General features: G+C 49.5%; 1 protein-coding gene across 1 annotated transcript in view; it reads right to left on the reverse strand.

Moving 5' to 3' along the window:
- DCLK3 (doublecortin like kinase 3) overlaps positions 1-12,661 on the reverse strand; it is a 56,601-nt gene that overhangs the window by 20,998 nt on the left and 22,942 nt on the right. The window contains exon 2 of the mRNA XM_072726404.1: positions 10,749-12,622. Within this exon, the coding sequence (XP_072582505.1) occupies positions 10,749-12,622 (1,874 nt within the window). The remainder of the gene's footprint in view (positions 1-10,748; positions 12,623-12,661) is intronic.

Raw genomic sequence — 12,661 nt, forward strand, 5'->3', positions numbered from 1 at the left:
CGGGATGGGATGGAAGTTGGGAAACTGCAAACAATGCATACAGATACCTCTTTCAGAGTGTGCATATATGTGTAGTTCATAAATGTGGGGTACTAGCTGAAGGGGGACGTGGAGAAAACGAGGTTTGTTTTCTTAGTTGGGCGATAGCACATCAGTGTAGGTGATGATGGAGCAGTGAGCTGGGTTGGAGAAGTCTGGGAGAGGCACAGGTTCCGTGTGAAACTCAGCTTCGACATCCTGAGTTTGAGGTGTGACCAACTATTCTATGTGCTAAGTGCTAAAGTTACATGACGAAGTTTGCGGGTGCTCTAATGGGTGGTGGGCTCTAATCAGGGGAGAGCACAGAGCAAATCGTCACTGTGGCAGTGCAACAAATATAGGTAGTGATTCTCCAGCAGGGACAGTCTACCACCACCACCCCAGAGATACCGGACAGTATCCGGAGACATTTTTGGTTATCACAACTCGGGTACTAGTGGCATCTCGTGGGTAGATGTTCAGGACAGGCCCCACAGCAGAGTCATCCTGCCCAAATGCCAATAGTGCCACAGTTGAGAATCCTGCTATAGAACAATAGAAATAGAGCCACAATCATGAGGTCCAGACTAAAGTGATTACCCCCTGGTAAAAGAGACAATTGAGGTAACTAGCAGAATGCTTCCAAGCCAATGCTTGGACTAACGTGTGGTTTCCATACTTTCCTATCTCTCTGTGTAGAAACCCAAAGAGTGTGCTCCTCCTCACCAGCTTCTCAGTCTCCCTGATACTGGAACTCATCCGGTTCCCCCACTCCCAAAGGACCAGAGTCCACATTCCGCATCAGACCTTCTGAGGAAATCATTGAATCCAAAGTCAAGCAACTGAACTGTCAACCTGTACCTTGCAAAAGAGCTCAGAAGTCAGACTGAAATTACCTGGACCTTTGTTCTAGCTCTGCTTATACTAGAAGAGCCAGATGACCTCCATCTTGACTTTTTCTGAGAATACTTTATCACCCACAATAGGGAGAGGTCTCTAGACTTCCCACGCAGACCTAACTTTCTGTTATGCTACAACCTACCAGGATTTGAAACCATGCAGCAATAAAGGATCTCTTTCATCTCAGCCTTAGCAGTTAGGGACAGAAAAAAAAGTTAAGACCAGCCAGGCAGCCGTCTAGTAGAGTGCCCAGGAGCTTGGATGGGCCTGGATTCAAATCCCACTTCTCCTCATTTGCTGTGTGACTCTGAGCAAGTTACTCAACTTCTCTGGGCCTTAGTTTCCTCTCTTGTAAAGGGAGGTGAGCGCATTTACTGCAGCAGGTATATACAGCAGGCAGCAGGAGTGAAGGGTCTAGAGCAGCGCTGCATCTATGGCGAGCACCGTGTTCCCTAGCAAGGTTATAATCCGGTCCCTTTAATTACTTAAGTAAAGGGAAGTGAGGATTCTTTCAGTCTCCCCCATTCTATTCTTCACCACCTTGAGTCCTTGACATTTCTGAAAACCAAACTTTGACGTCAAATTCTACAAGAAGCATTACCATTTTGCAGCCACACCTAAGTACCTAAAGCTAAACAGCTTTCACTCGCTCCCCACCCCCCAGGCCAGTGAATGTGAGTGAGGACTGATCCACAGGTAAGAGACAAACAGACACATCAAGTCTAAATTTGAAAACAGATAAAGCAGGGGAAGAGGGTGCCTGAAACCAGAAGGTCATTCTCAGCCCAGCCCTAGAATAAGCCTCCCTACAGCAAGGTACAGGGAGGGGACCCTTCTCTTTCCCTATCAGAGACTCCAGCCCCACGCACATGGAAGCCAAGCTCGGAGGGCTTGGCTATCCCAGAGGCAGCCACAGCTGGACGAGGAGACAGCAGGCATCAGAGCAAGAGGACTGGAGGTCTGTGTGCAGAATAAGGGGGTTGCTATCTCCCCACCAGGGCAGGGTAAACAAAAGCAGGCCAAGAGGAAGAGAAAGCATTTGAGAGATGTTTTGTCCCATAGGATAAGGAGGTCCAACTTTTTCTATGAAGCTGGGGGCCCCCAAGAGATCCAGAAAAATTACAGACACCTGGCGGGCACGTGTTATCTACAGCTTCCTGAAAGCTGTAGTCTCCCAGATTTGCCCTACAACAAGCAGTCCCCCAGATTCCCTGCAAGAGGATTCAGAAGTATCCCTGTGACCCCACAATGGAGATGGGGAGAAGAATGAGGACGTGGCAAGGGCCACCCCAGAAATGGCCCTGACCAGGCCCTATGCTGAGGGATGGGCCCCTCTGAACACCCTCTCCAGGAATACAGTCTTCAGTGACCTCAAGAAACAGCTAGCGGCTTCTATTTCCTCACCCAAAACTTCCTTAAAAGGAAGGGTACCAAAAGGCCTGATAACCAGGCCAAGTCCCCAAGAGAAAGCACAAGTGAACACCTTAAAAGTGTCCTATTCTAGGAAATTGTGTATTTTGAAAGCTACTCATGCCCCATCCACTGTGCCTGGTTAAGAGGCCACGGTGAGGCCAACATACAGGCCAAAGTAGAAGCAACAGAGTGGAAAAGTATAGTGGCCAAAAACCTTACTAACCACAAGGCCATCTGGCACATAAACACATAAAGCACCTTTCCTAATGGGCTGGCACATGAAAATAAACAGGCCAGCAGGGCCCAACCATCAGGCCCGCACATGGCTCGGGCATCACCTCCCTACCTGTCCTGCCGGCCCTATAAGACACAGAAGTCTGTAGAGCCAGAGGCAGAGAAGCACAGGGTAGGTGCACCATCCAGCACAGCAGGTTCTCAGACCCACTTTGAGTTGTATGGCAGCCACTGCCCATACCTTCCCATGAGTTCACTGCTTGCCAGCAGAACCCAGACACCATCCGGCCACAGGGCAACTTGCATCACGAAAGGCAGGCCCAGCCGGGATGCCAGTCAAGTCTGGGCAAAGTCGATCCCTGTGACCATTCAGTCCCCTTTCCCAAGGGAGGCCGCCTGACCCATCCTGGCCAATGAGAGAGAACAGGAGGTGTGCTGAGGAGCTCCTGAGCCAGATTTTCCTACATTTGAAAAATGGAGAACACTAGGAAGAGTCAACCTCCTCTTTTTCCTGCCATTGATGTAATCCTTGGAGAGTGGTAAATATTTGGGGGCCCTGGCAAAACTGGGAATTGGCAAACACTGCCTTGAGATCTTTGACCTGCTCCATTAACCATCCCTGTGACCACCTGTCTCCAGGCTTCTTGTCACGTGACACAACTAGATGCTCCAGGCTTCCTGTCATGTGACACAACTGGATGTCTGGACTGTTTGAGCACTTGCTCCAGGTTTACTCTGCAGATCATCAACACCACCTGGGAGCTTATTACAAATGCAGCCTCTCAGGCCCCTCCCACACCCACTAAATCAGCATCTGCATCTTCTAAGATCCCGTGACTCCTGCACATATGGTGGTTTGAGAAGTGCTGATTTACCCCACTGTTAGTCACCTTCCACTGCAGCTGGAAGGTAGCTCAGCTATAACAATGGTCCTTAAGGGGGTCCCCTCCCAGTAAGGGTGTCCTCTCCCTCTCCTAATCCTCTCCTCACCCCTTACAATACATCCCACTCCCCTAGATGCAAACATACAGGCAGCATCTCCACAGGCACACATTTTTATATTTCTGTTTCCAACTCCTTCCCAGAAAGACAATGAGCTGACATAAAACACCAAGCCCACCACAATATGGCCATGCACGTAATTTATCAAAATTCCCAAGGTCAAGGTCCTACCCAGGAAAGCCAAAGTTATTACCAACAGAATTATTGTTGTTATGGTCACCATTACTTATTCATGGGCCTCCAGTGGTGCCCTGCGATCTATCTGACGAGGTCAAAACATCAGAGACGGTTCCTATAGGGGAAATTTACCATCTTGGAAAGGCACCTGGGATCAAATGCCTGGGTTTGCTGCCCACAAGAGATTCTTAAACAAATAACCCTTTAACCCAATTCCATATATTCTGACTGACTGAAAGGGATTTTAAGAGTTTTGTTTCAATGCAGAACAATGAAGTCTCCTTTCCCAAAATGCTAGTTAGAAACTAAAGGTTGGGGAGGGATCAACAATGTATCCGCATCCACAGAGAATGCCCAGTTCTCCTGTCCTTAGCCAGAAGGCCCATCAAAACAGGACAGTCATGTTGGCAAAGTTGAATACATGAGAGAGTGGGAGAAATGAGACCCACGGCTGAGTGTTCCCCCTTCTACCTATCTTTCTTCCTTCTTTCCATCTTTCCGTTCTTCCTTCCATCCTTCTTCTCCATATCCTCACATAAACCTTAACATGTAGGACATCTGGAAGAAGCTGAAACAGAGTGAGAGGTTTCCTATTAATGCAATGAGACAACTAGATCTTCGACCCTGGACAGTTGTGGAAGGAATCTACCAATTTGCTTCCTCAGATTAAGGGCATTTTGAAAACAACGATTTTTAAGACAATCTTATATCCTCAAATGCCTCACTAGAAATAATTCTCTTAGAGCAGCAGCAATGCACATGAACACAAGTATTAAGAGGACAAAGGCAGATCGCAGTTATTTACCTTTATAAAGGACCTGAGCTTCAGGACTCTTTGGGGGAATGAAGTCACAATTTTAGAAGAGATTGAACAACATTCAACAACCTTCTGAATCATGCTTTAACGTGGTCTCTGTTGCTGATAATTTACTGCAGACTGTCTACAGTGAGTAATCAGACATCCACCCTTGTAGGTGTCTCTTTCAAAAGGAATAAACAGAAGAAAACCTCAGTTATCAAAATGACCCAGTATCCAGAATTTTGAAAACTTTACGAAATTCACTGAAACTTCTGGCTATGTGGTCAAGCCTTAAACAATATGTGGGTTCACGGACTATATGGATGCTTTCTATTTTCCTGGAAAGTGTTGAAATGGAGACCAACAGCCACTCTCACTGACATAAACCTGAAATCGTAACTCTGATGTCTCCTGCTAGAATTCACCCTGGGGTTCTTGAGATGATCCCTTATGAACTTATCTTCTCACAAACTTGATCAATATTGACCAATGACCTAAAGGCTTTATCAATGCACTTTTTCTTTAGTGACTTTATGTTATTGCTGAAATCTCCATTTCTTGATTTTATTAAGCATACCTCAACAAGATATGCTTCATAGTCATGAACTTTTTAATTGCAATTAAGAATGTAATTGCATGGGGGATCCCTGGGTGGCGCAACGGTTTGGCGCCTGCCTTTGGCCCAGGGCGCGATCCTGGAGACCCGGGATCGAATCCCACATCGGGCTCCCTGCATGGAGCCTGCTTCTTCCTCTGCCTCTCTCTCTCTCTCTCTCTCTCTGGGCATATCATAAATAAATTTAAAAAAAATTTTTTTTAAAAAAAGAATGTAATTGCAATTAAATATATACCAAATGCAATTGGTATATAAATACATTCGTGAATACTTGGACCGCCAAGGAGAGGACCTGGACACCTCTGCCTTAGATGCTAAGGGGAAAGAAAATTGAAACTGGAGCTGGAAAAAGAGAAGTCATGCTGGTCGGGGAGAAGAGTGCACCGCAGAACCGCTCACAGCATGAATCATTAAGTCCTTCCTATACATCCAAGTAGAAGCGAAGAAAATAACTTAGAGAATTAAAATGAACAAAATTATTGGATAGGTTTGTTTTCAAGGAAGAATGGGCAAGGAGTGCGCCTGGCCATTTTTTAGCCTTCCAGCTTTTCCTCACCACCCTTGGGGATGCTGGTCACTGCCCTGTCCTAGTTGCATTCAGCAGTTAAAAACCTAGAAAAGTCTGTCCCTTCCCAGAACCTGTGAGAGGCCAGAAAGAATACAACCGTTATTCTTGATGAGCTGTGACCTGTCTCCACAGCTCGCCATCACCACTTCCCCTGGATTCCAACAGTCTCTTTTCCAAGCACTTCACTGCTGCCTATCCTCCTCCTTGCAGCCTGTTTCCAGAGCAGGAACCTGCCTCTTCTCTTCCCCTTCTTCTGGGACAGATGGTCTCAAATGACCTTGCTCCTGTCTGACTTCTCTTCAGTGTTTTCCCCCACCCACTCGCTCAGCCTTTTTTGCTATAGGTAAAGCTGTTGCTCATATGTAGCCTGGTGATGTCCACTTCCCACCCTGTGCGGGCTGCTGCTCTCATCATCCTCACCTCTCTAGCTCCTGTCTGTCCCCTCCTGTCCTCCCAGGGCCCAGGCATTACCACACAGCACATTCCAGCTCCACCAAGGGAGCACATACTGGCAGAAGAAGCAATTAACATTTCTGCAAGCTGGAAATTCCCATAATTAAAACTTCTTTTGCGAGATCTCAGGAGTCGAAATAACCCAAAGGGAAGAAGAGCACTGGCATCTTATCAGGAAATGTGATCAGTAGAAATAGATAAACTCAGTAATATAGGCCTGAAATTGTGCCCTGGGGCCCAATTATTAGACAGGAATAATTCTGTTGATTAAAATAACATGATAAACTTGCCATGTTCATAAGGAGCTCTCAGCACATTCAGAAAGTCTCTAAAAGAAGCAACAGTTATAATCACTCATGTAACCAGAAATTAGTTCTAATGGGAAATCACTTTCTTAAGTTTAGCAAAGTCAGGTCTTAATACAGACAGTGGCCATCTGCTGAAGGACATAGAAGAACATTAATTGAGGGGCAGTGGTCACCAAGGTGACATTTAGGAAAAGTAAGTCTTAGAAGACCAAGCAAATTTGTGAGGTGTTTGTCAGACCAGCAAGTTGAAAGATGCCAATCTTCTAAGCACAGACAATGGAGCCCACTGCCAAACCGAATACTATCCAGAACTCTGTCTGAAAAGCCAAAAAACACTGACCTTAAAGAGCAGTTAGACTTTTGACATAACAGGTTGAACTTTACTTACCCAGAACTCCTGACAAATGTGGCTTATAAATGTGACAGACCTGTTCCTTTTGATAAATGCAAGCTGACAAACTATTCATGGGACAAAAAAGATATTAACCTATTTCACAAAAGATGGCTCAAATATGTCGCATTTTGTAGCTTCTGAAAGGAGCCATTACCACCACAAAAAAAAAAAAAAGGTTTTATTTCAAAAAAAAAAAAAGTAGGCTTTCTTTGAAATCAGAAAAGAGAAAAGGATCTAAATATAAGTTATAATCAACACCAATATATAACTCATAGATGTAGGGTGAAAAATTATAGCTCCTCTGCAGCTGTGCCTTTCTCTCTCTCTCTCAGAACACACGCGCACACACGCACACACACTTCAGTGCCCTTAAGGGCACTAAAAACATGTACTGACATTCAAATCCATGCAGAGTTGTCAAATGCCCACTCAAAGGGAGTCAGCTTGTCCATACTAAACATATTCCTTGCAGTTTTCCTAATTCTTCAACTAAACTTCTCTATGAAATCTAAACCGGTGCTTTCTCCATTAACAAGGCAGGAAACAACAAATGTTGGAGAGGATGCGGAGAAAAGGGAACCCTCTTGCACTGTTGGTGGGAATGTGAACTGGTGCAGCCACTCTGGAAAACTGTGTGGAGGTTCCTCAAAGAGTTAAAAATAGACCTGCCCTACGACCCAGCAATTGCACTGTTGGGGATTTACCCCAAAGATTCAGATGCAATGAAACGTCGGGACACCTGCACCCCGATGTTTCTAGCAGCAATGGCCACAATAGCCAAACTGTGGAAGGAGCCTCGGTGTCCATCGAAAGATGAATGGATAAAGAAGATGTGATTTATGTATACAATGGAATATTACTCAGCAATTAGAAACGACAAACACCCACCATTTGCTTCAACGTGGATGGAACTGGAGGGTATTATGCTGAGTGAAATAAGTCAATCGGAGAAGGACAAGCAGTGTATGTTCTCATTCATTTGGGGAATATAAATAGTGAAAGGGAATATAAAGGAAGGGAGAAGAAATGTGTGGGAAATATCAGGAAGGGAGACAGAACATAAAGACTCCTAACTCGGGGAAACGAACTAGGGGTGGTGGAAGGGGGGAGGAGGGCGGGTGTTGGAGGGGAATGGGTGACGGGCACTGAGGTGGACACTTGACGGGATGAGCACTGGGTGCTTTTCTGGATGTTGGTAAATTGAACACCAATAAAAATTAATTTAAAAAAAAAGAATAAAAATATACCTTTTTACAAGGTAAGAAAAAAAAATAAAAAAATTAAAAAAATAAAAACTGCTGACAAGTCCCTTAACACAGTGAGAGCCTCTACGGCCCGAGATACACAGGCTCAACCTATTGATTCTGGGACCTTGTTGAGAAAATGCAAACTTAGATGACTGTCCCCCAAAGAAAACAATCCTAGAGGATACATGATCTCATTCCACATACTTAAGAACCTGTATAACCGTTATAATGCTTTATTTAGGCACATGCCCAAAATGTTCAGTTCAGGAGAACCCACCGAGGCCTCTAATCAGAACCTCTTCTGGTTAGACAATTCACTGAAATATCAAAGGTTCATTCCAATGTGTCCCTAACAAACAGTGCACAGTGCATCACACATGGAGAACACGTGGGCTCGGACCCAAAAGCCAGAAACAATAAAAAAGCAGGTGAAGAAAGGATGAGAACACTCAGCTAATGCAGAAAGGAAATTTTTTCAAAGGGAGACGTCTTATGATAATTCAGACCTCTCAGGAACCGAGGCAAATGGCTTCTTCAGTTCTACAAATTTGGGCAAAAACAAGGTTGCTCGACATAGTGGTGAACATAGACCTCATTTCACCAGATTAATTTTGATGTACTCGGTATTTCTGTTTGCTTGTGGGAGCAGCTTACAGACAGATGAATATTCCCCACCTGCGTCTATAGGCATGAAATTTAAGAAAACAAGCTAAAGCCCTGCCAAAAAGAAAAAGAAAATGTGGCTCCTGGAGATCATCTTCCCCATTCACTGTTGCTCTAGCTGCAGAAATCTGGCTTTGGATTCCTGCTCGTGATATCCACCTTAACTTCAGAATCATTTCTAAAGTGCTAATAATGATGGTGGCCACCGCTGATGCCATGTTTGCCGTCTTGCAGGCAGCCTGCTATGATCTGAATTCATTCATTCATCCAACTACTATTTAAAGAAGACCCACCATATGACAGAATTGTTCTAGGTTTCAGGGTAAAGTCTGAATAAAACAAAGTGCCTGCTATTGCAGAACTGTCTTTCCAGTAAGAGGACAAATAAAACAGAAGAATAAATGGAGAATGAATCTGGTGGTGATCAGGGCTATGAAGAAAGTGGGATAAAGGTGCCAGAGGGTGACCGTGTGAAGCATGCGGTCCTCACACACACCACCAGGAACACACCTGCAGTTCAGAAACACTGGGTTTACTGACTCACTGCAACATGAGAGAATGCACACCCCTGGGATCAGGGCATCCAAATAAGAAGTGTTCAAAGGACTGTAGGATTTGAGGGGCACTGGGGTGGTGGCTCAGTCGGTTAAGCAGCTTCCTTCGGCTCAGGTCATGATCCTGGAGTCCTGGGATTGAGCCCCAGTATCAGGCTTCCCTGCTCAGTGGAGAGTCTGCTTCTCCCTCTCCCTCTGACTGTCCCCACTGCTTGTGCTCTCATTCACTTGCTTTCTCAAATGAATAAATTAAAAAAAAAATCTTTTAAAAAATTTAAGATTTGGGTTGTCAGGTGATTTTGGGGGGAGGGTTCAAGAAAACAGGGTTTTGCTCCAAATACTGTCAGAAAGTGAGGGTAACTCTAAGACTAGGTGTCTTAGTAACTCTTACCAAGAAGGCAAGAGGAATGAAGTGAGGCAGTCACTCATAGTAGCCAAAAGGGGATGTGTGCCCATATTTGTGGTTTGGACAATCTTAGTTTGTTTTTGTTTTTGTTTTATATTTTTATGTATTTATTCATGAGAGACACAGAGAGAGGCAGAGGGAGAAGCAGGCTCCCCCCAGGGAGCCTGATGTGGGACTCTATCCCAGAACCTTGGGATCAGGACCCAAGCCAAAGGCAGAGGCTGAACCACTGAGCCACCCAGGTGCCCTGAACAATCTTGGTTTTATCTGCATTTGGACGTGATTATAAAGGGGTCTTGCTTTTGTCTTGATCCGTCATGGTCACAGAGTGTCCTGATCTGCTGTTGGTGTTCTGTGAGACTGTTTCTGTCTACCAGGAAAAGGCCACAGCTGAGCTGTGAATGCCAGGCCAGCTCCCAGACATCCTCCTTCGACGCTGCCGGACAAGTACTATTGCTATTTCTCTTTTACAGACGAGGAAACAAAGGCCCAGAGAGGTGACACAGGTATCCTACGGCAAGCAACTAAGAAAGCCAGGTTATGTGACTCCAGAGCCAGCCTCCTACACCCCTCACCCAGGGGCCCCTGCAAGGCTGAGCCTTTTGAATACCCTTGACAAGAGGTTCTCTGCCAAAGGCCGTGGGGGGGGGGGGGGGGGGCGGGGTCCGTGGGAGGGTGAGACAGAGCCCACAGGGGAGGCTGCCGCTGGCACGAGGCCAGAGGATGGGCCAAGGCACAAGGAATCACGTCCGCTGGTCACCGTCCAGGCGAACGCGCGTGTCTCCCGGGAACGAAGAGGCGTTTTCTGCTCCGCTCGCATCGGGAGGTCTCCTTTCCAATACCTGCATGGACACCGACCCACCTCCGGAGCTCGGGCCCAGCCCGGTCTGGACACGGTCGGGAGGGGCGCGGCGGAGGGGCGCGAAGGCCGGGCGGGAGTGCGGGAGGGCGGGCTGACCGCCTGGAGCGGCGCCCGCGGCGGGCCTCAGCGCTTACCAGCAGGTTCTCGGGCTTGAGGTCCCGGTGCACGATGCCCTGGTCGTGCAGGTGCGCCAGCGCGCGGCACAGGTCCAGCAGCAGGAGCGCCGCCTCGCGCTCGGCGAACCGCACGCTCTCGGTGATGGCGTCGAAGAGGTCCCCGCCGCGCACGTACTCCAGGATCAGGTAGACCTCGCCCTCGGTCTCGTAGACCTCGTGCAGCTGGACGATGTTGGGGTGCGACAGGCTGCGGGTGATGAGGATCTCGCTGTCCACCATGTCCTCCTTGCCCCGCAGCTTGGCCTTGTCGATGATCTTCATGGCGTAGGCCTGCCGCGTCTGGCGGTGCCGGCACTGCCGGACCACCGCGAAGTTGCCGTCGCCCAGCACGCGGCCCGCCTCGTAGCGCCGGTGCACGTCCGTGGCCACCGCCCCGAGGCCCAAGGGCCGCCGCCTCCGGGCGCCGCGAGGCTCCCTGTCCCCGCGGGGGGGCGGCCTCCCCTCGGGGTCGCGGTCGGGGCCGGCGCCCCGCTCCTGCTCCTGCTCCTGCTCCCGCTCCCGCTCCCGCTCCCGCTCCTGCTCCCGCTCGGCGGGCTCGGCCGGCTGCCCCCGGGACCGCCAGGCCCCCCGCCGGCTCCGGCAGGAGCTCGGGGCCTCCCGGGCCTCCCGGGCCTCCCTCCTGGCGTCTCGCAGCGCCCCCTCCCGGGCCGGCGGGGCTTGCCCCTGCTCCCTCTTGGCCTTGGCCGCCGGGGCGTGACCTCCCTGACCCTCGGGGTCTCTGTCCTCCTCGTCCCCCGCGTCGGGGTTCCTCGCGGGCCTCCGCAGCTCCTGAGTGGGGTTCCTGGGGCTGCTCCTGGGGCCCTCGCCCTGCCACCCTCCCTCCCCGGCCGCAGGGTTGGCCTCGGGGGACCGCCTGCAGCTCCGGGCCCTCCCCAGCTTCTCGGCGGCGGCGGCGGCGTCCCGGTGGCACTTCCCCAGGTCCAGCTCGCTGGGCCCCAGGGACAGCCGCTCCCTCTGCAGGCCCTGCTGAAGCTCCCTTTCTCTCTTGCACTTGTCACATCGGATGATTTCACCCGAGGTCCTTTCAATCTCCACGTCCAGGTGTTTCTCTCCACTGGCAGGTCTCTCCAGGGTGGCTTCCCTGGGTGGCCTGCCACCCAGCTCAGACTCCCACTTGCCCCCACCCCACTTCTTCTGGGGCCTCGCCCTGTCCCCCAGACCTGGCTCCACCGGGGCCTCCTGATGTCTGATGGCCGCCTTGGACAGGGCAGCCTCACCACAACTCTTGGCAGCCTCCATCTCCCCACAGTGGTGACCCCCTCTCAGAGCCTTGCTATGAAGCCTGCTTCTCAGCCTTGGGGAGGGGGCTCGGCTGTGCTGGGTCAGTGTCAGGGCCCGGGCTTTGCTGGGGTACAGTTCTTCCATAGCTACCTGAATGTTCTTCAGGGTCAGCGGTTCTTTGCCCATGGCTATGAAGGCATCCCCTTCCCTGAAGAAGTCAGAGACACTCCTGATCTCCCTGCCCTTGAGGTTAAAGAGTTTTCTCACACGATCGTTCTTCCATCTGGGAAAGCCCAAGGACTCGGAGATGTCCGCCAAGAGCTGCTCAAAGTTCTGCACGGACCGTCTGTTGAGGAGCAGGGTGATCTTCCGGAGCGGGTGCCCACCCAGCTTCACCACGGTCACCACCCTGGGCTTCGGCGTGCTACTCTCAACATGCACCGAGTGCAGGCCATTCTGGGGGCTGAACACAGGCACAACAGAGCCGCGTGGCCCCAGGAGAGGTTTCTCCAGATTCCCTCGGCCAGCAGGCAGCCACGTGCCCTGCAGCTTCCGCTCGGTGATTCTCGAGCTTAAAGATTTTAGAGGATGGTCACATAGGCCTCGATGTCCTGCAAGAAGAAAATGACAACATGGTGTCAGTTGTCATG

Source organism: Vulpes vulpes, chromosome 11, assembly GCF_048418805.1.
Source record: "Vulpes vulpes isolate BD-2025 chromosome 11, VulVul3, whole genome shotgun sequence".
In the NCBI taxonomy this organism is placed as follows: Eukaryota; Metazoa; Chordata; class Mammalia; order Carnivora; family Canidae; genus Vulpes; species Vulpes vulpes.